The sequence below is a fragment of the Rosa rugosa genome, chromosome 1 (genome assembly GCF_958449725.1).
Source record: "Rosa rugosa chromosome 1, drRosRugo1.1, whole genome shotgun sequence".
NCBI lineage: Eukaryota > Viridiplantae > Streptophyta > Magnoliopsida > Rosales > Rosaceae > Rosa > Rosa rugosa.
In genome coordinates, this window is record NC_084820.1 from 3,086,678 (window position 1) to 3,110,369 (window position 23,692).

Consider the following 23,692-nt stretch of genomic DNA (forward strand, 5'->3'; position numbering starts at 1 on the left):
TTGAAGTCGGAGAAGAGTTTATTGAGAAGTAACTCGTGAATTTTGCTTTAGGTCTTTGGCCCTAATTAAAATGAAGGATTTGAAGGTATCCATGATACCTATTACAATACGAACAATTCTTAGGTTCACCCCTAGGGTGAATGAGCATATTCACCCCCGTTGTCGATTAACATATTTTTACTTAATAAATTTATAATTAAATGGTCTATATCTTATATTATCATTTAAAGATCATCTCTATAAAAAATCAATCGAATCGGAAATCATTTAATTATCTAATTGAATCAAACAAATGGATGGTTCTAACAACACTTACTACTACTATGATGAACCGTCCATGTATTTCATAGAAATGAATAACTAAAAGGTCTTCAATTTGATTGATTTTTTACAGAGCTAATCTTTATATTACATTATATAACATGAATGGTTGGATTAGAAAATTATAAAGTTCTTATGCGTTAATCGCAAGAGATGGTGAATGAGCTCATTCACCCTAGGGGTGAACCTAGCTAAGAATTGTTCTTACAATCTTACAATACAATCTGCATGTATTCTGTGATCATGATTGAATTAGGAAACACCATGCACTTGCCGAGAAGATGTAGGGAAGTGATGGTGATGAGAGCACTTTCCTTGTCTTTAGAACCGAAAAAGGACCTAGAACCGAAAAAGGACCAAATAAAAGGCCTTCAGAATGGAAACTTTGCACATGAGGATGGAGGAGGCTACAACTTCACCATGATATATAACACTGGACTTCTCATGTGCGCGCCCTGCCAAAAGAATGTTGTAACACCTTCCAAGAAATTGTGAGTATTGTCAATATCAAGGCTGTTTTGAATTGCTGCAAATAAGACCAAATCACAATATACTCGTTCCAATCACCCTTAATATTGACAATACTCTCAATTTCTTGCAATTTTAGTACCCATTCTGGGAAAATATTTTATGAATTGGTCTTATTCGCCACTATATACATAGCACTAAGCCACGAAGCATCAAAGATATCTGGTTGCCTCTTCTCCGACTGATTCATCTTCATCTTAGCCCAGATCGTCTACTATGGACAAGACCTCAAACAACTATGATGAAGACGAAGAGGGTATTATGCCTTTAACTGATTTTTTTGGAATGAGGGGGTAGGGAAATGAATTATGGGTAAATGATGCCGAATTGCAATGCCTTTTGAAATGCTCCTTGACTTTTTTACTAGGATATTATTGATGATCATGATCAGCAAATTTGATCATAATCTGCACGTTGTAAAAATAAAAGAAAGTGTAGCTTGTCTTGTATTCCACAAGTTTCACAAGTTGAATAATTTATGTGAAATCATGTACAAATTTTATCATCTATATTCTACCTTTTGTATCTTTACATTTGTTAGTCTTTTTGAGATTGAAGATCTGTACTGCTGGAAACCATGAAGTGGATGTCCTAATCAGTTACGAAAATATTGAAATGGCTGTCAAATTAGATATAGTATTTGTGTTGATTAAATTCATAGAAACAGTTACGAGTTAGGTATACAAATAGTCTAGCTGCTATCTTGCTACTATTGATGAATATGTCAAGAGATTCTCAGAAGGGACTCCACTTCTTAGTGCTTTATCTACCTCTGACGTCGACATTAAGTTAGAATACATAGGCTGCTTTGGCTTAGGTAAACTAGCTCCTTCAGTGTTCAACATTGAAACAACTTCTGACATGGTTGGTCTATCTTCTGCACAATCTTGAACGCATAAAAGACCTACCTGAATGCAGAGTACAAGACCATCCCTTGAACTTGAATCAGCTAATGTTGGATCTATCATCTCTTCGCATCGTCCAGATATCCATAAATTCCAGGCCTATAAACAAGTTTCACATTTGTAACTTTAGAATAAATTAAGGAACAAAAACATAAGAAATCCAGATCGAGAGCCATCTATACATTGTCACTTACATGTCCTAGCAAGTTCAAAGAATAATCTGACTCATAAAAGGTTGCATTCTTCATGCCACTCATAATCTCCAACACGATGACTCCAAAGCTGAATACATCCGATTTTGTTGACAAAAGGCCTTGCAATACATACTCGGGAGACATATAACCACTGATTCCATTAAGAGATAAAATAGATCATTTGAGATTTATCAAATAAGTTTATGTCAGCATTGTGCGTTAGTTTACCTATTTGTATCTTGTTTCTTTAGTTTTAGGATATAAGAGTTACTTACAATGTTCCAGCAATCCGCTTTGTTTCAGCTCCACATTCATTCCCAGATAAGATTCTAGCCAACCCAAAGTCTGATATCTTGGGGTTCATATAAGCATCCAATAAAATGTTGCTAGTTTTGAGGTCTCGATGAATAATTCTTAATCTAGAGTATTTGTGAAGATAAAGAAGTCCTTGAGCAATCCCTTCGATTATGTGTATGCGTTGTCTCCAATTCAGTTGTCTTCGCTTAGTTGGATCTACATCAGTAGCAATTTCACAAAATGAGAAAAGTATTGATAACTAAATTTAAAGAAGGGCAATGAGCAGAGTTAAAATACAAACCAAAAATGAAGGAATCCAAACTTCTGTTGGACATATACTCATATATTAATATTTTCTCTTCTCGTTGAATGCAACAACCCAAAATCTTGACAAGATTTCTGTGCTGGAGCTGAGAGATTAACTGCAACTCATTCTTGAACTCCACCAATCCTTGTCCAGATCTTTTGGAAAGCCTTTTGACCGCAATGTCGTGTTGCAGTAAGTTACCCTGGGACAAACAGAAGATACAGTCATTTCACTGGAACTTTAGATCAAATACATTCTAAGTTGCCAGCAAAACTTTATCACATGTGTGAGACGATATATGTAAATAGTTGATCCAAGCAGAAAAAAAAAAAAAAACAGCAAACCCTCGATATCAAGATGCCTTAATAACTCAGCAGTATAGGGTAATAATGCAAACACCTTATAAACAGGCCCATAACCTCCTTCTCCAAGCTTGTTAGCAACTGAGAAATTATTAGTGGATGCCACTATGCAGGAAAAGCTAAGCGTTGGCAAAGCATGATCCTTCGTCTTTCCAAGTTCTATAACAGGTGAACTGTTACCACTATCATCAGAACTCAACTGTGACAATAGTAGCTTCATACTGTCTGTCCTGCCAATATAGAATCTGTAAATTCCTGTTGTTTATTACAGACAAGTCAGTCCAGTAGTACACTCAAAGTTATAATTTGGCAAAGTTTACTATATTTCAGTTCAATACAGTTTGGTTGACGTACCTAAAGAGTTGCGCTTTCTCCACAAACAATACAGGAACAAGATCAGGACCAAAATGAAGAAAGTCAAGGGAACCACAACTTTGACAGCCAGCAACAGCTTCCTTTCTCTTGATGACACCAACCAGCAGTCACCACATACCGAATGACTCACAACCGAAATCTTCTGTCCTACCTTAATGAACTCCAGGATCTTACCATCCGAAGCCAATGCAAACCATGAATATACAGTACTTTCTTTGTTGTTGAAAGTAAGATAACGCTCCTTGCTGTTCAAAACATAGCTGAAATTGTAATTATCTGATCTGGTTTTGAAAACAAACTTGAACTCATGGCCGTCCCAATGGCCAATCTGTTTATCTTTACCATCAGCATGCCAGACATTGACTTGAGTTGAGCTGTCATCCAAGCTGAAACCAAGAAAACCACTAGTAGGGTCATGTGCGCTTTTCCATGATAAAAGAAACATAGGCTTCAACTGAGAATTGGTTATGCTAACCATCCCCATTTTCATTCCAGGAAGAAATGTATCTACCAGGTTATCGAAGCTCTGCCACACAATCTTTCCTCCTTCCATCAGGATTAGGTTTCCCGAGTCAAGAATTCTTGCGCTTGTTCTATTAGTCGTTGCAGGTGCTCCGTAAGTGAAAAAAAAGGGTGAATTTCTATTATCACTGATCACCATTCCCTGAGGGTTGATGTAGAGAACTGCATAGGGATCCATAAGATGGTCATCTCTATTTGCCACCCAAACTGGCCTTTTCTTTTTGTCATTCTTCAACCAGATTCCCAAGTATCCTTCAACTGACTTAGTGGGGCTGTAGAAAAAGCCTAGCTCAAATACTCCACCATCAGAAACCAAGGTTTCAAATCTCTTCAAATACTGACCAGGCCTAAGGGTATCTGTTGCATGAGATGAGCAAACAAAGAAGCAGAAGAATATACAAAGGAAAACAGAAGCAGCTCTCAATATTTTCATGCTAATTGCTAAACAAATTATAGAGACTGAAAATGTATAGTTGAAATCTAAGTTCTGATGAGGTTTATAGTAGTGGCGAAAACAATAATTTCCAAATGCAAAGCTACGAAAATTTGAGCAATTTTTTATTTTTATTTATACGAATTTAGAGCAATTCTTTGGAGTACGGCTTTTCTTGAGTAAAATGCACTAAAAGCTGAACTTTGTTTTTACAATCAACGACAATCCGAATGAACGAATACAGATTTAGAATCTAAAATCCAAGAAAGTGTTCCCTGGTGTTTAGCTAAGGTTATGTGCATGGATCTTTGCTCTCTAGCATTGTTATTATCAGCTTCCACTTTCTCACAACTGTAATGGTCAACCCCCCCCTTTTGAACTAAAATAATAAGGTCATAGCCTCCCACATTGAAGAGACATCCAAAATACTAATCCAAGTCTTCATCGAAAAAAATTACTAAAGTAAGCTTTCATAGTCTTAAGGAATTTGACTACAGTCGGTAACATAGAATCTTATATTGTTCATAATCTTCCCGACGAAAGTAGAGTTAGGACGAAAGTTCTATGGTGCTCTGGAGTAGTCTTGAGCCAGGAGATAGGCACCATTAGATTAAAACATTGTACGTTCTAGTGTTTTATACACAATGAACTAATCTAACAACTTTCGATTCTAAAGATTCAAAACTCGGGAATACTATAAAAAATTGTACAAGAAACACTCACATTTAACTATTTGAGACAATTTGTAATGAGTCCAAACTCTAAAACACTGTACAACGCCACGTCGCCACAAAAGAAACACACTCCCATTGTCTACGTGGGCCGGGTCGGGCCATCTGAGATGAACTGGGCCAATATAGCACCTTATAGCAAAAGTGCAAAACAAACAGGCCTCAGTGTTTTCCTTCAGCTACTTCCTCAGTCCTGACCAGCCGGTCAACCTTAGCTTCAGTGAAACTGAAACTCCACCAACCAAAACTCAAAATGATTCCGAAGCCACTGCAGACGGTGGGGAAAGGCGCCGCCGTAATCGTTGCCGGATTTCTGACTCTCAATCTCGCTTCCACCGCCACGATTGGAGCCATACGATTCGCCGTCGAATCCAGAAGGGTATGAAAACCAAGACCCCAACTCTCTAATCTTCAAAGTTTCATACTTTATCCTCCTTTTACTAATTGCTCTCTGAAATTTGATTGAAAATGTTGTTTTCTTTGGTGGGTTTTTGTGGTGGCAGAAAAAGACTGCTTTGCCTTGTGGGGTTTGTAAAGGAAAAGGGTTTTACATATGCAAGTTATGCAAAGGGAACGCCACCATTCAATGGTCGCCTCTGTATGACCCAGTAGCCATAAACCCTTGTCTCTGCCCAACCTGTGATGGGAATAGGTTGGTTACTTCTTCCCTATAAGCTTTTGTTTCAAATTTGCCTGTAAATCTTTGCTAATTATATTTTAAATTGGCCAAAAAAGATTGACATATTAGGAAAGAGGCGAACTTTACCATTTCTGAATATGATTGTGTTGATTTTTCATGGATTGCAGGGTACAGCGCTGCCTCAACTGTTTAGGGAAGGGATACAGTTGAATTGTAAGAGGCAGAATAGTGTTAGTTCTTCAGCTTTGTTGTGATGAATCATTATCATTTTCATGTATAAGTCTCCTTTATCTTATATGAATTCTTCCACCTTTTTTTTTCTTCAAGTTTATTATCATGTCTTGATGGTCTTCTGAGAATGAAGGAGGATCTTTACTTTTGCAAACGACCAAGTGAATTTCCTGATCGGTCACGGAAAAAGTTGAAGTGGCTCTCGTGTTAAAAGTTGATTTGTGATTAAATCCAGGAATGAATTCCTAGGAGTGTAAATGAGCCGAGTCGGAGCGAATACCAAAGTGATCATGTTCGGCTAAAGTTTGAATTTTTTTTTCCATGCTCAAGCTTGGCTCGGCTTGAATATTTTTCTTAAGCCCAAGCTCAGCTCGGCTCGGCTTGATTTATTGGATGAGATCGAGCTTAAATAAGCTTGGCTTAGCTCATTTGACTTTAAATTTAAAAAATAAAAAAGGAAGAAGAAAATTTAAAATAAGAATCCAAATTTGACTCTATTGGAATATATTTTACTTAAATTCTCAGATTCTCTTCCAATTGAAAGGAATGTAATAAAAAAAATTAAAGATTTGAGATTAGAAAAATTATATTTTTATTTATACTATAAATTTTTATGAGTACTCATGAAAAATGAGCTACTCACGAGCTAGACGAGCCGAATATATCCTTGTTCAAGCTCGATTCGTTTTTTTGTCGAGCTTAATATTGAGCTCAAGCTCTACTCATTTATCTTACAAACACGAGCCAAACGAGCTAAAATCGAGCCGAATACGAGTCGAACATGAGCTGTATCGAGCCTATTTACAGCCCTATGAATTCCCCATGAAAAAAGTGATTGTAGCTGAAAGGATTGATTGGTATTGATTCTGAGATCGGATATGGACAAACGAGGAGACCCAAAGGCTTGGGAAGAACCAAGGGACGGCCCAACTTTATCTTAGATGTCAAATCTGCTCGATACAATTGGAGTATAATCAATGTATGCATAGATATGTGCAAGTACAAACACGCCCGATTGATTTATCAATATTTGTCTCAAGGATAAAGAATATAACCAACGTCTTTTCAAAAAAAAAAAAAAGAATATAACCAAAGGTTGGAATATTTAAGGACACTCGAAGCACAAAATGAATGACTCACCAACTATTTGTGCCATCTATCTCATATTTTGTTTACACGTCTTTCGATTTTAGTAATTTGAAGATTTATGACAATTGTCATGCAATCAAATCAACCATGTATAGCTCAATCAAATGAGCATGCTAATCCTGGTCGACAATGTGCTTGTACTTTCTACTCAATACTTAAATGCCAGCCACGTATAAGGTATAAGAGTGGTACAAAATCAAATGTGCAAAGGATTTGTCAAGTTCATAAACTTACTCAGAAACTATTTTGAGGTGTTAAAATATTGATAAAAAGCATGAAACAAAAACTCAATAACTTGAGAGTTTGGAAAGCTCTGTACAATTTTTAGCGATCTCTCACGCATAGGGGTAATAGATGTCCTTGTGAGCCACGGGACATCCCAAATAGTAGTTCGAATAGCTGTCAAAAACATTTGATGTGTCATTCGCAACAAAATGGAAAAAAAAAAAAAAAAAAAACATCATGAAGACAAAAAATATGTTAGAATGACGCTTGTTGGTTTTTTTTTTTTTTAGAAGTTTTGGAGAAAAAATAGTGAGATATAAAGTTCACAAGTCCGAAAAATGCAGCATAAATTAATTTTGATTAAACTCAATAATAATGTGCTAATTGTTTGCTTAGAGCCCTAAATCCGAATTGGACTAAAAGACAAAAAGGGAGGTTATGTCGTTGTACGGAGCCACAACAGCCAACGAGCCAAGTGGCAAAATACTGGAATTTCATACTACGAAGAAGACGGAACCTTTCACCGTACTTTTACATTTATGCCCTTGCATGCGTTGCTAATATCGTTACTGCCCCATCTTCATGATCGCAACCTCTTTGGTTTATTTGAAATCTTTGAATTAATTTGCTTGTTACTTATGATCCCTAATTTCAGGCTGTCTCTGGCTATATTATTTTATTATTAGCTCGAAATAGCAAATTTTAGAAGTTGGTCAATGATTCAAACCAATCGATATTTAAAACTTTTTACATCTTTTTATTTCAAAATCGGTCTTTTTATTGCTGTGTTTTGATAATTCTATATCGTAAACTAACATTTTAGTAATGAAAGCATTGTTTCTTTTTGGAAAATGTCTTTTCATAAATTCTAAGTTAAGAATGTATAAAAAGTATTTATTAAAGTAGATTTTGGCCTGTGAATACGTTCATTGGCTAGTGATACCATTGCTAGATCTCTTAATTGAGGGCAATTAATTGCATATTTATTTCATCTCTCCAAAGATGTGGATAGACACATTCCATCGTTTTTTGTGTTTCGTACTTACTTTACTACAATTAAGATTTAATCTTATTTTTTATGTGTTATTATGATTAGTAATTGGTTTATAAGTACGATATCAAGTGGACTTCAACAAAGTACATTAAATGCTTCTTCATTAACTTTATTCTCCATCTTACAATCAAAATTATTCAATCTTCCTCCTTTTATGTTATATTATAATTAAAAATTGATTTATCTTATGTTGTCATTAAATTATTGAAGAATTGACTATTCACCCGTCCATAAAAGGCCAAAAAATTCACAAGATTCCCACAAAAGAAAGAAAGGTCTCACAAGACACAAGTCACAACTCAGAAGCTGAAGCAGGCCACTTTGAACTCCTTAACAGAGTGGCAATCTGGAAATTACAACCAAACTCAAGCCCAAAAACGTAAAAATTCCCCGCCACACTCCCATACAAGTATAAGCACAAACTCCGTCTTCCTCAACACCCCAAGAATCACTCTCCACCTCTCTCCTCACTTTCTCTCTCTAATGACCTCCATGAAAGAACCACCTCTCTCTCGTCGCAAAAAGCCCACTACTACCAACCACACCCAGCAGCCCAAGAAGCTCAAGCTCGTCTGCAGCTTCAACGGCGCATTCCACCCCCGGCCGCCGTCCGGGAAGCTCCGCTACATCGGCGGCGAGACCCGGATCATCTCCGTCGACCGGAACGTCGGGTTCTCCAAGCTCCGGTCGAAGATTGCCGATCTCTCCCCCAACATTGCCTCCTTCGTCATCAAGTACCAGCTCCCCGACTTCGGATCGAGCTCCGGCGCCGCCCTGCTCGTCCGCATCGACTCCGACGACGACGTCCGACGCATGGTCGAAGCGTTCGAGAAGCTCGAGAGCTACGGTAAGTCCGCCAGACTCTGGCTCTTTGTTTGTAGCAATAGCAATGGTTATAGTAACGGAGTCGGATCGGGTCATGGGGTTGGGTCAGTGACCCGGACCCGGGTGGAGGGTGAGAAGGCGGCGGTTAAGAAACACGGCGATGAATCGCTGAGGAAGATGGTGTTGAAGCAGCAATTGCTGGCCAAGCAATCGGGTTTGGTTCGTGGGTTTGGTTTTAGTGAGAGTGATATGGAAGTTGGTGGCTTGGGTGAGACTAGGAAATGTGAGGTGCATGAACCTCTGCTTATAGATTTAGACCCTGATCGTGATGAACCGAAAATGGGGGAGTTGAATTCTGGCAACGTGGCTCAGTTTTCAGTGGCTAGGTCTAATCCATTGAACCTTAGAGATGTGAATTTGACGGTTGATCAAGCTTTGGGGAGGTCTGGTCAGGTTTTGTGTAATGGGGTTGGGGTTGAGGTTGGGGTGGCTGATCAGTCAGTCTCGGCAATGCAGGGTTTGGAACCGGTGAATTACTCCGGTGTGAAGCCGGGGTGTAATGGTTGTGATGTTAAGAAGGATGTGGGGAAGAACGGAATTGCTAAAGTGAACAGAGAGAACATTATGCCTTGGGGAGCCAGTTGTAATTTAGTGAAGGATGGTTTGAGTTGTCATTCTTGTGGTGATTCTCCGCTGGAAACTGTGAATCAGTTGTATGCCGGCGATAGGGAGTGTGGTGGCAGCATTAGGAACCATAGGTTTGGCGCGAATGATACTAGACATCAGCGGTATAATCCATTTTGTGTTAGGAACCATAAGAGCAACACAGCTGAGATGGGGAACCATCTAACTGTTAGATTGGATGGGAGGCGCCTTTCGACAAGGAAATGCTTCCTTGGACTTAGGCCACATATGAGCATTGCAAAACAGGGGCAGTCTGTGAGAGTGTATCATCCCAATTCATGCAGGCATTATGCCGGTTTTTCTGAGGATGCATTGGCAGAAAGGGTGAGGATGATGAATTCTAGCTCAATCAAAGACAGGTCCTTGAGTGGTGTCCAACATACTAACCAGAAGCGAATTAAAGAGTATGGCCCTGGACTTTTACAGCATATGAATGTGAATCCCAAGGAATATTGCTTAGGTTATTATGGTGCGTTTACTAGAGTGGGTGATCAATCACTCTTGAACTGTGATGTTACTGACAATTTGTTTCCATCTGTGAGGACTATGGACACTCAGGAAAATCTTGTAACTGTTTCTGGTTTTGGAAAGTACGAAAGTGTTCATGGAGTGACCAGCAAATGCGAGCCTATTCATCGTGATCTTGACAAGGAGACATGCCTGAAAGACATTGTGAACGGTCGTAACACCTCTGGCACTATTGATAATAAGTTGCCTAATGAGGAAACAGTCATCAATTCTTCAGGCAATTCTAAAAATGGCAGTAATGACATGCAAGATTTATATAATGGAGTAACATGTTCGGTGAATATTTCTTTGCGTAACCTTTCACTGTCCAAAGAAGTGGAAGGTCCTCAGCTCTCTTCTCATGCTAGCTGTGTGGTGACTTCTGATACCTTGCTAAAACCTCAAGATCTCAGGGATGAAGGACAATTTATCTTGGGTCCTCAAGTCAAGGAATCAAATGGAGTTGCATCTAATCCTTCATTCCAGAATTCAGCTAAGACAGAGAAATGCAGTGTGCATGTTGAGGAGGTCCGACAGGACTCTTCATCTAGTTTAAGCTTTACCGAGAAGGTAAATACTAGAAAACATCTTATCTCCTTCAACTCCAAGAAATAACAAAAAGAAGGAAAAATTTTGTAGGTTTTTAGTAGCTTTACTCTTTTGACTATTAGAAGTAAGCTTTCCTCAGCTTTGACATGTGATTGCGTTTTCGTAGGCCAACCATGGAGAAAGTCTTAATTACTCCAAAGTAATTGGTGGAACCTCCAACGATCTGGCTGCATTTTATACTCATCTAGCCACTCGAGAGCTACAGGTAATTATTGGAACCTATACATTTTCTGCTTTGATAAGCCGCGGAGACTGAATGGAATATAAATATACAAGATTGATCAGTGTTGTGTTCAACCTTTTCAGACTATCAAAAACTCTGACCTTGAGTTTATAAAAGAGCTTGGTTCGGGCACATATGGAACAGTTTACCATGGGAAATGGAAGGGATCTAATGTTGCCATAAAAAAGATCAAGCCAAGTTGCTTTACAGATGGCGTATTGGAAGATCGATTGGTAATGATCTTATACTTTTCCTCCCACAGTTCATTTGTTCAAATTTATGTTTGTTACTTATTGCTTGCAACTTTCATAGTTATTTGTGCTTATCAGAGTAGAAAGAAAGAAAGAAAGCATACCAGCCTGTTATCTGTCAACTCTTTGTAGGAAATATTCAAGGTCTTGCTACTATAGTTGATCGATGTATACCTGTATGTTGTGTAATGTGCACCAACTCTTACTATTCTCTTCTCCGCAGCTTGCTGACTTTTGGAAGGAAGCTCATATCTTAGGTCAACTTCACCATCCGAACGTTGTGGCATTCTATGGTGTAGTGACAGATGGACCAGTGACAAATTTGGCAACGGTGACAGAGTATATGGTGAATGGCTCCTTAAAACAAGTTTTGCGAAGGAAAGATCGGTAAGATGAATAATATCTTGTCTTCATAAAATAATATAATATTGCCTTCTTTTCGTTTTGGTATTGCATAATGTAAATTGATTAGTCAAATTTTGTTTCAGTTTCTTACCCAATATGCAGCTTGCTAATTGTTATGTATACTTGAATTATGTTTTCTCCATAGCTTAGAACATGTAATGATAAACAAAACCTAGGGATTTGAAAGTCGGAGGATCAACAATCTTTAATATCAACCTAGAGATAATCTATACCATTTAAAATGCAAAGTGATAGCAAATGATTTTCAATTATTGGATTTCTACTATAGTCTCATGAAAGTTTAATAAGATACAGGTTATCTCACTTTGTGCACCAAAAGTCCTCATAGATTTTAAGTAGTTTGAGTTCCTGCTTCTTGAATTGGTGAGACTGTGAGAACTTGAGTGTTATGCTGTCATTTTAAGTGTGGAAATAGTTATTAGTTGCTTTGTAATACAACTAAATTTTAAAAGTGTACTGTATGTCCTGACTGACTAGTCTTTGGTTATCAACCCCTAAACCCTTACAGGACTATTGATCGTAGGAAGAGGTTGATATTAGCAATGGATGCAGCCTTTGGTATGGAATATCTTCACGAGAAGAGCATAGTCCACTTTGATTTGAAATCACATAACTTTCTAGTGAATATGAGGGATCCTCAGCGACCAGTATGCAAGGTATCCAACTGAGAAGAAGGATTTGTGTTTCTTATGCCCCACCATTTTTTTCTCCCTCCATGTAATCTTCCCTTATAATGTTGAAATTTCAGATTGGTGATCTGGGATTATCGAAAATCAAGCAGAGGACACTAGTCTCTGGTGGCGTACGAGGCACAGTACCATGGATGGCTCCAGAACTTTTGAATAGCAACAACAAGAACAATTTGGTGACAGAAAAGGTAAACAATGTTCAATGTTAAATGATTAGAATGTTGATTTACATTTTGTATTCTGTCGATTTCTATATTGGCTTTCGTTGACTTCTCCCCTACTTGTGTGTAGGTTGATGTATATTCATTTGGAATTGTTATGTGGGAACTGTTGACTGGGGAGGAGCCTTACGCAAACTTGCGCTCAGAGGAAATAATAGGTAATGTGCAATTTCCTTGTGAAAACACTGGGATATTCTTGTTTGAGCTTTGTTTGAAACTTTAAAACACCTTCATATTATGTTTTTAGTTGGTATAATCAAAGGCAATCTCCGTCCTGAAATACCAAGCTGGTGTGATCCAACATGGAAATCATTGATGGAGAGATGTTGGTCATCTGATCCAGAATCTAGGCCACCCTTCTCAGAAATCTCAAAGGACTTGCGTGCAATGTCTGCTGCTTTGAACATCAAATGACACCACTGAAGCTGAGCCAAGCCGAGCCACATACTGCCTCGGTCTCTAGTACTAGGGGCTATAGATCATTAGATCGCTTAGTGTAAATATTTTGGGGCAGGCTGAACAACAATAAGTGCACATGCTCAGACATGGCTTATTTTTGCCAGCCACTGTCATGTGCTTAGAGCATTAGGGATGGTCAAGCTGGGTGAAATTTTTGCAATCACCGGTTTGTAATACGGTAATGACTAGCATTACATATAGCGTGCTGAAGTACGTGAAAGAACGAGCTTCAGTAGTTGGATTGTCCTTGAAAATTCGTCACTTGGGTGGAACAAGATTGTTGCCTCTGTAAGAGGCTGATAGTTTCTTTGAGGATTTGCAATGGTCCTGCACTGTTGCATTTAACTGTACATAATCCTCATCAGAGTTCTAGTAGGAAGAAAATCTGATTGTCTCAAAAATTTGAGGCATTTGAAAATGGCCTTCAATTTATGGACATTGAATTATCAGGAAGTTTTCCTTGCTGTAATGTGATGGTCCTTTTTATTAGCTTTCATTGTTCTTTGTGATTGTGGCCCTAAAGAAAGGCTGGCTATTATTGCACAAACAAACCTAGCTGGCCTATTTAACGTTGCCACCAATCCGTTCTTATATTGTTCCTACCTTTGCTTATCAATTTCCATACAAGTACTAGAAAGTGTCCATGAATAATTCACTAGTAGAATGTTTCTGTAATGAAAATGGAAAAAAGAAATATAAGAATGAAGTTTTGAAGGTATGGAGATTCGATGACTTTGTCCCGAATTTTCTAAAGTATGATGAAGCGTAACAAACCCAACTCAATACGAACGACCTATTGACAACCCTGATTCATTCTGATTTCAAAATAATAAAATTACTTTCCTTTCATTTTTTTTTTTTTTTATGGAAATAGGGTCAGCCCTTTCATTATAATTCAGCAAGCAGTACAAAAGCGAAACACCCCTTTGAGGTCGACAGAAAGAATCGTTCCTTAGAACCTCATGAAACCCTATTCTAGAAGAATTTTTAATCCCGAGTACACCTACCTTTTGGTAAATTTACGCACCTTTATTCTAACAAAAACCAAGAAACCTCGAAGCTTACATAAAAAGATTCCAACTAAGGCACTGGTTTTTGCGACCCAAAACAGAATTAAACTAAGGGGCCGTGACCACTTACCCATTTTCAACTAAAAAATTGCCCACTTACTCCACTAAGAGTTTTTTTAACCCCATTTACCCAATCTAACATCCATTGACATATATAATAGATGACTACTCGTCCTATTCGGTAAAAAGTTCTAGTCCATTCTCAACGCCTATTGGAACGCGCCTCACGCGCTAGGGTTGGTTTTCACAAAAATTGGATTTTGCTTGTCCGGCGGCCTCCCCGCATCAACGACGGCGTTATGCCTTGCCAGTGTGTGGCAGGTGCAGCCGGACGGGCATCTGGATTGGCTGTTGTCTGGCTCTCTTGGGGTCATAGGAGCTATGGGCAGGTACCCTTTACCGGCATGCTTCATCTCTCTTCTCTGAAGGCGGTGTGGGCTTTTCTGATGGCTGGATCGAGCGGGGCTTCTTTGAACTGGGGACCCAGGTTTGCAGTTTGGAGATGGGGTTGCGATCTGGTTGGGTTTGACATTCGATGTAGCGGTATTACATGGTGGAACCTCCGGGATCAGCAAGAAGATGGAGCAATACATCAGGGCATATGGTGGTTGACGGTTTCGAGCCTATGGAGGCTATGCAGCGGTGTTTTTGGAAGATGGCGATGGCTGGAGACCTTGTGGGCTCGAGATCTGAAACTGGGTGATGGGTTTGAATTGATGTTTGGGGTCTTTGGATGGGTGATCATCGGTGGCTGGGTTGGCATCAAGTTGCTATGTCTAAGAGGGCGGTGGTCGTGTTTCGTTAACCCCCAATGCTTTTGCAGCGGGATGACGGTGGCCATCGGGCAGATGGAGGCGGCGGTCTTGGAGAGGATAGTTGTTCGGGGTAGGTATTATTGGTCTTCTTTTAGGGTCTTATTTTTTGGTTTAGTTCTTTGGCTTAGTCTAATAAGTCCCTACTCTTTCGAGCTAGGGTTCTGGAGTCTTAGTATGGTGGTTGTGTCGTGTCATTCCCAGGAATTCAATTTACTTTTTTGTGGTCAAAGTAATGGGGAGAAGCTCTTGCACGTGGTCTGGCGGTTTTGGGTCATGGTGTTGAAAGGAGTATCTTTCCTCTTGAGGTTGGCTGTGAGGATGTATTTTGTCTCCTGGGTTAGTATGGATGAAGTGTCGTTGATATGGCGTTATGTCCGGGGACTACATGTTTTATTCTCGGTGTTTTCTTGTTGTCAATGTGGTAGTGACTTGCTCTTGCACGTGGTCTGGTTGGATTGGGACACGGTGTTGATGAAGGGGAAGTGGCTGTGTGTAATGTTGGTTGCAGGGATTTATCGTGACTCTCGGAAGTTGTTTTATGCTGTAGCCCGAGTTGAGGGGCGATTGGTTTGGTTAGGGGTTGAGCCCTTTTGGCTCATGGATGTCATCGTGGATGACGGACTCGTAACTGAGGGTGTTCTTAGGGAGGAGAGTGGGGAACTTATGTCCACCCCCGGTCATTCCCGTTTTACGTAATCGTGTTATTCTGGAATAAAATGTTTCTTTCATTCTCAAAAAAAAAATCTAACATCCATTGACAGTTTTGCCCCTATTTTAATTAATAAATTACATCTCAACTCTCTCTTCGATCTATTTTCTCTCACCTCCCCATCACCGATTTCTCTCTCTCTCTCTCTCTCCACGTCTGCAGATCAAAAATTTCCGGTTCGGTAAGTCGGGCCTCCACCATCAAGCCATCGCGCCCACCACTCCACCGTCGATGTCGGGCCTCCACCATCAAGCCATCGCGCCCACCACTCCACCGTCGATGTCGGGCCTCCACCGCCGCCGCTCTATCCCCACCGTCGGACCACCAGAGGAGGACGCCATCCAACTCCATTATCCCAACCCCACGCAGCCTGGATCCAGATCGTGAATCCAGACCCGAGATGAAGACTGCCCGAATACCGCGCTCCAATCCTTCACCTAACCATGGTGGCTCCTCCGCCTTGACCCATCGCAGCACCATGGTCATTATCCCCCGTTTCGACCAGACCCCCGAAGCCACTCACACTCGCCCTGAACCTCAAGACCGCCGCCGACCCCAGCAGCCGTCCCATGTGTTTTCGCCGCGACGGCTCCACGGAGAGCGACGACTAGGATAACGTGTGGCGGTGGCCGGCTGGGTTGATTTGATGCCCTGTTTTGGGTGCCCAGAGTAATCTGGGTTACCCGGATGGCTTGGTGTTGGGCTGATGTCATGAAGCCGCCATTACTGACTCCTAAAAATCACATTACTGGGGGGCAATAATATGTCTATTGCCCCCCAATAGACCAACATAGTACACTACATTTCCACTCTATAAACACAAATAAACGTATCAGCTATCAAAAACATAATTCTCACAAATAATAACATAGAGTCAATAGATTATTGGGGGGCAATAATCTGTCTATTGCCCCCCAGTATACCAACCAACAGCCCTCCATTTTACCCCTATTCACACACTACCACTATTTAATAAACAGAATTTTTTTTAGGAAGCAATAATATGATTATTGGGGGGCAATAATATGGTTACTGAGTATTATTGGGGGGCAATAAATTCAGACGTCGGAATCCCGACACCAGTCCGGTAGCCGGATTCCGGATTTCTGTCACCGGTCGCCGGATTCCGGTCACCGGTCGGCGGCCGGCCACTGGTCACCGGAGTCGGGCAAGGTGGAGGATGACTTCTCCCTCTAAGTGAGAAAGAAAGAGAGGGCAAAAAAGTCCCAAAAATAAATAAAAAAGAATTAATTGGATATTAGGGAAATAATCCCTTAGAGTGTTTTGGGTAAACGAGGTTAAAAAACTGTTAGTAAAGTAAGTGGGTAATTTTTAAGCAGAAATTGGATAAATGATCATTTCCACAAGCAACCGATCCCTCCACAGCAGTAGACGCTGACTTTCCTTTCATACTTCATTCCAAACAAGTTAAAACGTGTCATAATTAAAAAACAGATTACCACAACATAATCGGAGCCAGCAATTTATTATGGCAATTATCATTCAAAATTTAAATTTAGATTTAGATTTGATAATCAATTATCATTATCCCAAAGTATTTATTAATAATAATCAATTTCAAATTTTCAAATATCTATTCAAATTTAAAAAAAGAAGGAAGGAAAATATTGGTCCACGTCAGCTCACACCCTTAGACCGACCACGATGTCCGAGTCAGGGATGAAATATATATATATATATATTTCCTCCACTGGTTTCTCTTTTTCTTTTTCTCCTTCTTCTTTGTCTGTGGGTAGCTGCTCTGCTCAATCAGTTACCCTAGAACAAAAAAAAAGAACTCCTCAGCTCTCTCTCTCTCTCTATTGCTCAAAACAATAATCCCCAGCTGCTTTTTTCTAAAGCGCTTTTTATAGTCGTCGCCGAGTCAATCCAATTGAATCCGACAAATTCAAGCTAGGGTTCCAAAGTTTGAACCTTTAATCCGGTAATTCTCTTACCCAATTCTCAGGCCCGATTGCACCTGGATCTGATTCTTGTCTCGATTCTGAGTTCTTCTGGGTTTTGTTTAAAGTTGTGGTCTTTGGATGGAAATTGGGGGGTTTCGGATTGATTTCTGGGTTTTCCATTGTTTTGTTTTTTTGGGTGAAATTGGGTTTTGGGTTTGGTTTGTTTGATCCTCGATTGTGGAAAATGAGAATAAGAGTTTGGGTTTTTGCTTCATTGTTCATGGTTTTGGGTGATAAGGGTGTTTGTTTGTTTATTAACTCATTGAGGATTATCGGGTAGTTTTCTCAATTTGTGTTTGAGCTGTGAATAATTGTTGAGTATCGCAATTGAGGTCCTATCTGTAATGAACTGTCAATGTTCGATGTAGATTTATCTATAGTTTCAGTCGAATTTTGTTGTTAAACTGTATATGATTTCCTTGAAAGAAAAGAACAGCAAGGAATCACCTGGATGCCAAAAGATAGTTTCTATTTGTGTGATTATCGGAACTGCATTACTCGTGGTTTGGTTTTCCGACTGTCAATTACAAGAGATACATTGAATCATTGAATATAGTCAGTTTTTTCTCTGTGTTGTTGTTGTTTTTTTTTTTTTTGAATGGCAGTGTTTAGCTTCTTGTAGAAGTATTGTTGAGGCTTGGTGTTGAATTGTTGCTTCGTAGAAAGTATGCCGGTCTGGCTTGGTTTTCAATGCTCATAGGAATATTTACCGATTCATTCTTTGTTCGTAAACTACTGATTTTCAAATGTGGTGTATTTCTTTTTTGGCTTAAATTCTAGGTCCTCGGATGCATTTTAGCCCCTATTTGTGTGAATTTGTTTTGACTCTTCTAATTTACATGTAATGGATATTCCCGTTGCACATACTCGGTATGCACTTAAAGTTTTGTCTGTAATCTGTATCAAGCAGATTGTTATCCGTATTGCTCATATTATGATTTGGTATTTTTTTTTTAGTTTCAATCTGCCACTATAGTTTGGGAAGAGCGTGAAGCATCTCTGATAGCTCAAAATGCCTAAGGAAAGAAGGGACCGTTCTGTGTCTCGAGAGAGGTACAGAGCATCTCCTTATCCATGCAGCTCCAGTCATACAAAGCGTCCCTCACTCAAAATTCCTTCAGAAACGGAGGAAAATGTGAAGGAGTGGGAAGAAGCCAGGTGCCCAGTTTGTTTGGAACATCCACACAATGCAGTTCTGCTCATATGTTCATCTTTTGAGAAGGGGTGCCGCCCTTACATGTGTGACACAAGCTACCGCCATTCAAACTGTCTTGACCAGTTCTGCAAGTCATTTTCAGAAGAAATCTCATCAGAGATGCCGCCAGAAGAAGACATTCAGCTTTCAGATACTCAGCTGCTTCCATTTGAAACTTCTGAATCAATAATTACTGATGTGCAAAGTGTTGCAACTGAGGAAGAACCGCCAACCATGATTCCCATATCTTGTGAACACCAGGAACAGCCCAAGCTTGTGTGCCCTCTCTGCCGTGGGGAGGTGAAAGATTGGATTATTGTGGAGCCTGCTCGTTGTTTCATGAATGCAAAATCAAGAAACTGTTCTTGTGAGACGTGCAGTTTTAGCGGAACCTATACAGATCTCAGAAAGCATGCAAGGCTGGAGCACCCGCAAGCACGCCCATCAGAGGCTGACCCAGAGCGACAGCGTTCCTGGAGGAGTTTGGAGCGACAGAGGGACATTGGTGATCTGCTCAGCACACTCCAATCTTCTATGGGAGAGGATAGGGCTGATGACAGCAGCTTGGCAGTAGAACAGGATGGGGGATGGCTAACTGTATTCTTTCTAGTTAGAATCTACCGACCTACGTCTGGGTCCAGTTCGAGGAGCAGCAGTTGGTCTCCTACCACAAGAACTAGAGCACAAATTAGTATGAGAAGGAGGGCTACCAGACTTTGGGGAGAAAGCTACGAGGGTGAAGCTGCGTCGTCTTCAAGAGAAGCTGACAATGACTCCTCAGATGGTGGCTCAGCTCCTACTAGGAGGCAGAGTGCGCGTCTCCGGCAAAGGCGACGGACAAGCCCAGACAACAACCAGCCATGATTGCAGAAGAATGTAGAGTCGGCGAAATTGTTTTTCATTTAAGGGTTTGAAAAGTAAGTTTGCTAAAGTTCTGTAATCAGCCGCTGTCAGTCGCTTGCTGATGATTAAAATTATGATTAAAGAAAATGTTCGTGGTTAAGTGCCCGTGCTTTTAGACTCGGGTGGATTAACTTAAAGGAATGAAACGGAAGCTGGTCTGCTTCTCCCCTCCCCCGAATCTGCTCCTTCCTAGCGTGGAGCAGCGTTGCTGAGATTTGTCAAAGAAATGTAATTTTCTGAAAAACTTGATTCTATATATTTGTTTTCGCAAGTCTTTTCTTTTTCTCTCTTTATAATGATAAGCTGAAAGTAAACAATTCAGTCTGCTTCGTTGAAAGTTCGATTACTATTTAGCTTCAATTAGAACATGGTTTTAATAGATCAAGCATCGTCAAAATCTAAACAACAAATCCCTTGCAAATGCCACAGACAGAGCATCATCAGAGTTGTGGATTAAGACCGGTGGATTTGGTTATGTGAATTCAACATCTTTCCAGAGTCTTTGGTCAATGTTGAGGAGCTAAATGGGAGGATCAAGAGAATCCTAGCGGATATCCGGCTAATGAATACCAAGTATCTTGTGTCAGTGTAGATACTGAAAACTAATATCACGCCTAGTAAAAGTTTAAATGATTTTCAACACCCTCGAGTAAAATTGTTTATATCTTCATCTTATCACACAATAAATATCCGAACCGACGACTCCTGTTCTTTTTTCGTCTGATAATAATCAATTCGGACTAATACAACCTATTGAAGATGTTAAGTTTTTGGAGCAGTGTCAAATATATAGAGAGAATTTGGACACACAGATACATATCGATACGGACTTGCATTTTGTTCATTTGAACACGTATAGATGAACAAAACACGTACAGATGATTTGGACACAGATCAAGTGAACTTGCGTTTTGTTCATCTATACGTGTTTTTCTTTTCTTTGTTTAAACCACGTGACCAAAACCTTATCTCGCGCGACATTATACAACGACAGCCAAGAGTTTAATAAAGAAAAGGAAAAAGGAGTCGAACGACCGTGTTGGGTCATGTTTCCCCACTCTTTCATTAAATTTTTTCCTTAAAAGTCCCAAAGCTTTTACCTTTCTTCTCTGGCCGGAGACGGAGACGGAGACGGAGACCGATCTATTTCTCTCTCTGTGTTTCTTTCTGAACCCAAAGGCCCTCAAAATGGACTGGTAATTTGGAACCTGGGGCTGTTTTGGAATTTCGAATAGATTTCTGGGAGGAGGAAAATGGGGGCCGAGAGCACCTCCAGTGGGATTGATCGGAACGACAAGAGCTACGAGACTCCGGTGGTCTTGAATGTCTACGACCTCACCCCTATCAACAATTATTCTGTTTGGTTCGGTCTCGGAATATTCCACTCCGGTATTGAAGGTCTCGCCCTTTTTCAAAATCGAATCTTTCTTTCTTGGTTGTTGGTGATCTGGGTGTTATTTGGTTTTCTATGTTTGCAATGGTTCTGTTAGCCTTTTGGGTTTTCTGGGTATTCCTAGTTTTGATGAATTTGCATTTGTAGCTTTTCAAGATTGGTGCTTTAAACCTTGATGTATAATTGTATGTGCTGTTTGGAATTTGGAACTTGAAACTCATAGGTCTAAATCCTGATACCACTGTGTGTAATATCATTCTGGTTTGTAATGAAATGTATGGTGTGCTTGACGGAAACATGCTTTTGTTGCGTTGTGATTTTGGATTTGCATTGATGCTAGCTTAATGTTGCATTAGGGCATTGAGTACATGAGTATCTTTTGTACTAAATAGTAAGTAGATGCATAGCAGCAAGTTAGATATGGGGTGATCGTGGTTAGGGCTAGTGTTGACCGTGGGGGTCTTCGGTCTAATTAAACAAGGGATTATAGCCACTTTTATGTTTTGTGTATGTTGGATGAAAGAATTGCTGGGTGAAATGTAATGGATATGTGTTTGTGGGGGAGCGTGAGCGTGTACAAGAAGATAGCTTTTGATGTAGTGATAGATGAATCAGTTTTTCTTGTGTGGAATCTAGAAGTTGCAAACACATAGGGAAGTATGGTTGTTTGGAATTATGTTATCATGGGAGTAGCTCTTATAAAAGAAGAGAAACTAGAATCCTCTGTTTGAAAATATTGAATGGACTGATCAGTAGCTTTTGATTCTCTTTTTACTAGATACTGTTTAACCATATTATATGTTTCCTTGGTGAACAGTTCATGGTAAAGAGTATGGTTTTGGAGCCCATGACTTCCCAGTTAGTGGAGTTTTTGAAGTGGAACCAAAGGCCTGCCCGGGTTTCATTTACCGATGCTCTATTTCACTTGGTCGCATAAACATGCCTCCTTCTGAATTTCGGACATTTATTGAGAATGTTGCTGCAGAGTATCATGGGGATACATATCACCTCATCTCCAAGAATTGCAACCATTTTACCGATGACATAGCATGTCGGTTGACAGAAAAACGGATTCCTGGATGGGTGAACCGGCTTGCTCGGCTAGGTAAAGAGAATTTATACTATGGACTTCTAGTACTCGTTTAATTCATGTGTGTTGGATGTTTTATTTATGAGAATAAGTTTAATTACTGCAGTCTCCTAGTCGTTGAGAAAAATGGACATAAATCCAAAGCAATTAGTAATATGTCTTTGCTGGAAAGAAAATCACCCATTTTTGGTGTGCTGATTGACATTTAAATTTGCAAAATGATATCATGCATGAGGGTTTGGATTTGGATTGTTTGATTTGTGTCTTTATTTCATTTCATGTTCTGGGGATTGGTCATTTCTGGAGACACAAGCGCTCACACATGGGCTTTTATTTTTATTTTTCATTTGCTTAAATCAATAGTGAAGATCTTGTTAAGTCCATGTTTGGTTGGAATTTCAGGTTCCTTGTGCAGCTGTCTTCTTCCAGAAAGCCTTCAAGTGACTACTGTTAAACAGACTCCTGAATACCATCATGAGTCAGGTAGTATTTTCAACTCAATATTAGAGTCTCTAGTTGCTACACAATTTAACATTTGGAACTTATTTTGCTGCTTTTCTGGTTTGGTTGTGTCCAGAAGAAGATGGTACTGAATCTCTAACAATCACCACGCCTCGTGAGTCGACAGAAGTTGATGACGATCAAGAAAAGCGTCTGCTGTCACCATTGGCTGCAGTGTCACCAATGTCTGGATGCGGGGATGTGACTTTTGTTAAAGAGACTCACAAGTGAAATATAAAATCGCAATTCTTTTGAAAAAGAGGAAAGAATCACTCTCCTGCAGGGGGCTGTTAGGCTTGTTATTCTTCAAACTGTCTGTAATATGGATGGGCTTACTAGGAAGGACAGTAGCTGCCCCTGTTTTCAGAATCAGAGCTGCCTGAATTGTACTGATTGTTTGCATGCACAAGTGTTGATCTGATTTGATTTAATTTTGAGTTTTGTTTTTTATTACCATTTCAACCTCATTTTGCAGTACCATTTTTCGGAATTGTGGAATCTGAAAGTTGAAGGTAATTTGTTGTAATTTATGATTTGTGTATGAAGGCTTGGAATGGGAGCTGTTTTGCTAGTGAAAATTATCTCTCTGTTTTCAATCTGAATTTGGTTTTCTCCGGCTCTGTTTTTGCTTCCTTGTGTTTTCTTTCTTCTGCAAATAAAGTGATTGGTCCTCCACGTTGGCCCCAGGCCTCCTTATAAAATGCACTGAATCGAGAAGAAGAAAGAAGAAAAGGGTTGAATTGAAATAGGAAAGCAATAACCAAAGAATGGGAATCAGTGAATTACTCAGATCGCATGGTAGTCAAATTTTAGCTGAATCAGCCATTGAGAAAGTGGGAAAACAACTATGAGGTTTCAAAACATGGAGTCTCAACTCAAAC

The 23,692-nt window shown here is 39.8% G+C and overlaps 5 protein-coding genes across 7 annotated transcripts; 4 read left to right on the forward strand and 1 right to left on the reverse strand.

Annotated features, from left to right (window-relative positions):
* Nucleotides 1-1,512: 1,512 nt before the first annotated feature.
* LOC133710605 (G-type lectin S-receptor-like serine/threonine-protein kinase B120) lies at nt 1,513-4,317 on the reverse strand. The gene is made up of 6 exons (XM_062136714.1): nt 3,269-4,317; nt 2,952-3,169; nt 2,547-2,754; nt 2,224-2,461; nt 1,949-2,099; nt 1,513-1,853 (listed from the first exon to the last, which is right to left on the reverse strand). Exons 1-6 carry the CDS (start codon nt 4,242-4,244, stop codon nt 1,548-1,550), a joined length of 2,097 nt encoding a protein of 698 aa, XP_061992698.1. The 5' UTR covers nt 4,245-4,317; the 3' UTR covers nt 1,513-1,547.
* An 812-nt stretch (nt 4,318-5,129) lies between these two features.
* Nucleotides 5,130-5,907, forward strand: LOC133727094 (protein BUNDLE SHEATH DEFECTIVE 2, chloroplastic). Its single transcript, XM_062154722.1, has 3 exons — nt 5,130-5,354; nt 5,479-5,627; nt 5,783-5,907. The coding sequence occupies exons 1-3, from the start codon at nt 5,229-5,231 to the stop codon at nt 5,823-5,825; spliced, it is 318 nt and encodes a 105-aa protein (XP_062010706.1). The 5' UTR covers nt 5,130-5,228; the 3' UTR covers nt 5,826-5,907.
* Nucleotides 5,908-8,726: 2,819 nt separating this feature from the next.
* On the forward strand, nt 8,727-13,658 carry LOC133710596 (uncharacterized). The gene is made up of 8 exons (XM_062136704.1): nt 8,727-10,860; nt 11,006-11,104; nt 11,206-11,355; nt 11,597-11,760; nt 12,308-12,455; nt 12,548-12,676; nt 12,780-12,867; nt 12,957-13,658. The coding sequence occupies exons 1-8, from the start codon at nt 8,758-8,760 to the stop codon at nt 13,121-13,123; spliced, it is 3,048 nt and encodes a 1,015-aa protein (XP_061992688.1). The 5' UTR covers nt 8,727-8,757; the 3' UTR covers nt 13,124-13,658.
* A 3,834-nt stretch (nt 13,659-17,492) lies between these two features.
* On the forward strand, nt 17,493-20,098 carry LOC133710614 (uncharacterized). 2 transcript variants are annotated; one of them, XM_062136734.1, is made up of 3 exons: nt 17,493-17,707; nt 18,510-18,599; nt 18,687-20,098. In XM_062136734.1, exon 3 carries the CDS (start codon nt 18,742-18,744, stop codon nt 19,786-19,788), a length of 1,047 nt encoding a protein of 348 aa, XP_061992718.1. In that variant the 5' UTR covers nt 17,493-17,707; nt 18,510-18,599; nt 18,687-18,741; the 3' UTR covers nt 19,789-20,098. The 2 variants fall into 2 exon arrangements, with proteins under 2 accessions (XP_061992718.1, XP_061992711.1); XM_062136727.1 differs by lacking the exon at nt 18,510-18,599.
* Nucleotides 20,099-20,839: 741 nt separating this feature from the next.
* LOC133710630 (deSI-like protein At4g17486) lies at nt 20,840-23,413 on the forward strand. 2 transcript variants are annotated; one of them, XM_062136770.1, is made up of 4 exons: nt 20,840-21,225; nt 22,038-22,325; nt 22,713-22,793; nt 22,891-23,413. In XM_062136770.1, the coding sequence occupies exons 1-4, from the start codon at nt 21,081-21,083 to the stop codon at nt 23,040-23,042; spliced, it is 666 nt and encodes a 221-aa protein (XP_061992754.1). In that variant the 5' UTR covers nt 20,840-21,080; the 3' UTR covers nt 23,043-23,413. The 2 variants fall into 2 exon arrangements, with proteins under 2 accessions (XP_061992754.1, XP_061992746.1); XM_062136762.1 differs by having other exon boundaries at nt 20,842-21,225; nt 22,888-23,413.
* Nucleotides 23,414-23,692: the final 279 nt, after the last annotated feature.

Excerpts from the sequence above, each read along its gene's own strand:
- LOC133710605 (XM_062136714.1), bottom strand. The coding sequence starts at position 4,244 with ATGAAAATATTGAGAGCTGCTTCTGTTTTCCTTTGTATATTCTTCTGC. Across the intron at positions 3,170-3,268 it reads GAGAAAGCGCAACTCTTTAG|GAATTTACAGATTCTATATT; the intron begins GTACGTCAACCA and ends AATAAACAACAG. Across the intron at positions 2,755-2,951 it reads GTTATGGGCCTGTTTATAAG|GGTAACTTACTGCAACACGA; the intron begins GTGTTTGCATTA and ends TGTTTGTCCCAG.
- LOC133727094 (XM_062154722.1), top strand. The coding sequence starts at position 5,229 with ATGATTCCGAAGCCACTGCAGACGGTGGGGAAAGGCGCCGCCGTAATC. Across the intron at positions 5,355-5,478 it reads TCGCCGTCGAATCCAGAAGG|AAAAAGACTGCTTTGCCTTG; the intron begins GTATGAAAACCA and ends TTGTGGTGGCAG. Across the intron at positions 5,628-5,782 it reads CCAACCTGTGATGGGAATAG|GGTACAGCGCTGCCTCAACT; the intron begins GTTGGTTACTTC and ends CATGGATTGCAG.
- LOC133710596 (XM_062136704.1), top strand. The coding sequence starts at position 8,758 with ATGACCTCCATGAAAGAACCACCTCTCTCTCGTCGCAAAAAGCCCACT. Across the intron at positions 10,861-11,005 it reads GTTTAAGCTTTACCGAGAAG|GCCAACCATGGAGAAAGTCT; the intron begins GTAAATACTAGA and ends GCGTTTTCGTAG. Across the intron at positions 12,677-12,779 it reads ACAATTTGGTGACAGAAAAG|GTTGATGTATATTCATTTGG; the intron begins GTAAACAATGTT and ends ACTTGTGTGTAG.
- LOC133710614 (XM_062136734.1), top strand. The coding sequence starts at position 18,742 with ATGCCTAAGGAAAGAAGGGACCGTTCTGTGTCTCGAGAGAGGTACAGA.
- LOC133710630 (XM_062136762.1), top strand. The coding sequence starts at position 21,081 with ATGGGGGCCGAGAGCACCTCCAGTGGGATTGATCGGAACGACAAGAGC. Across the intron at positions 22,326-22,712 it reads GAACCGGCTTGCTCGGCTAG|GTTCCTTGTGCAGCTGTCTT; the intron begins GTAAAGAGAATT and ends TTGGAATTTCAG. Across the intron at positions 22,794-22,887 it reads TGAATACCATCATGAGTCAG|AAGAAGATGGTACTGAATCT; the intron begins GTAGTATTTTCA and ends GGTTGTGTCCAG.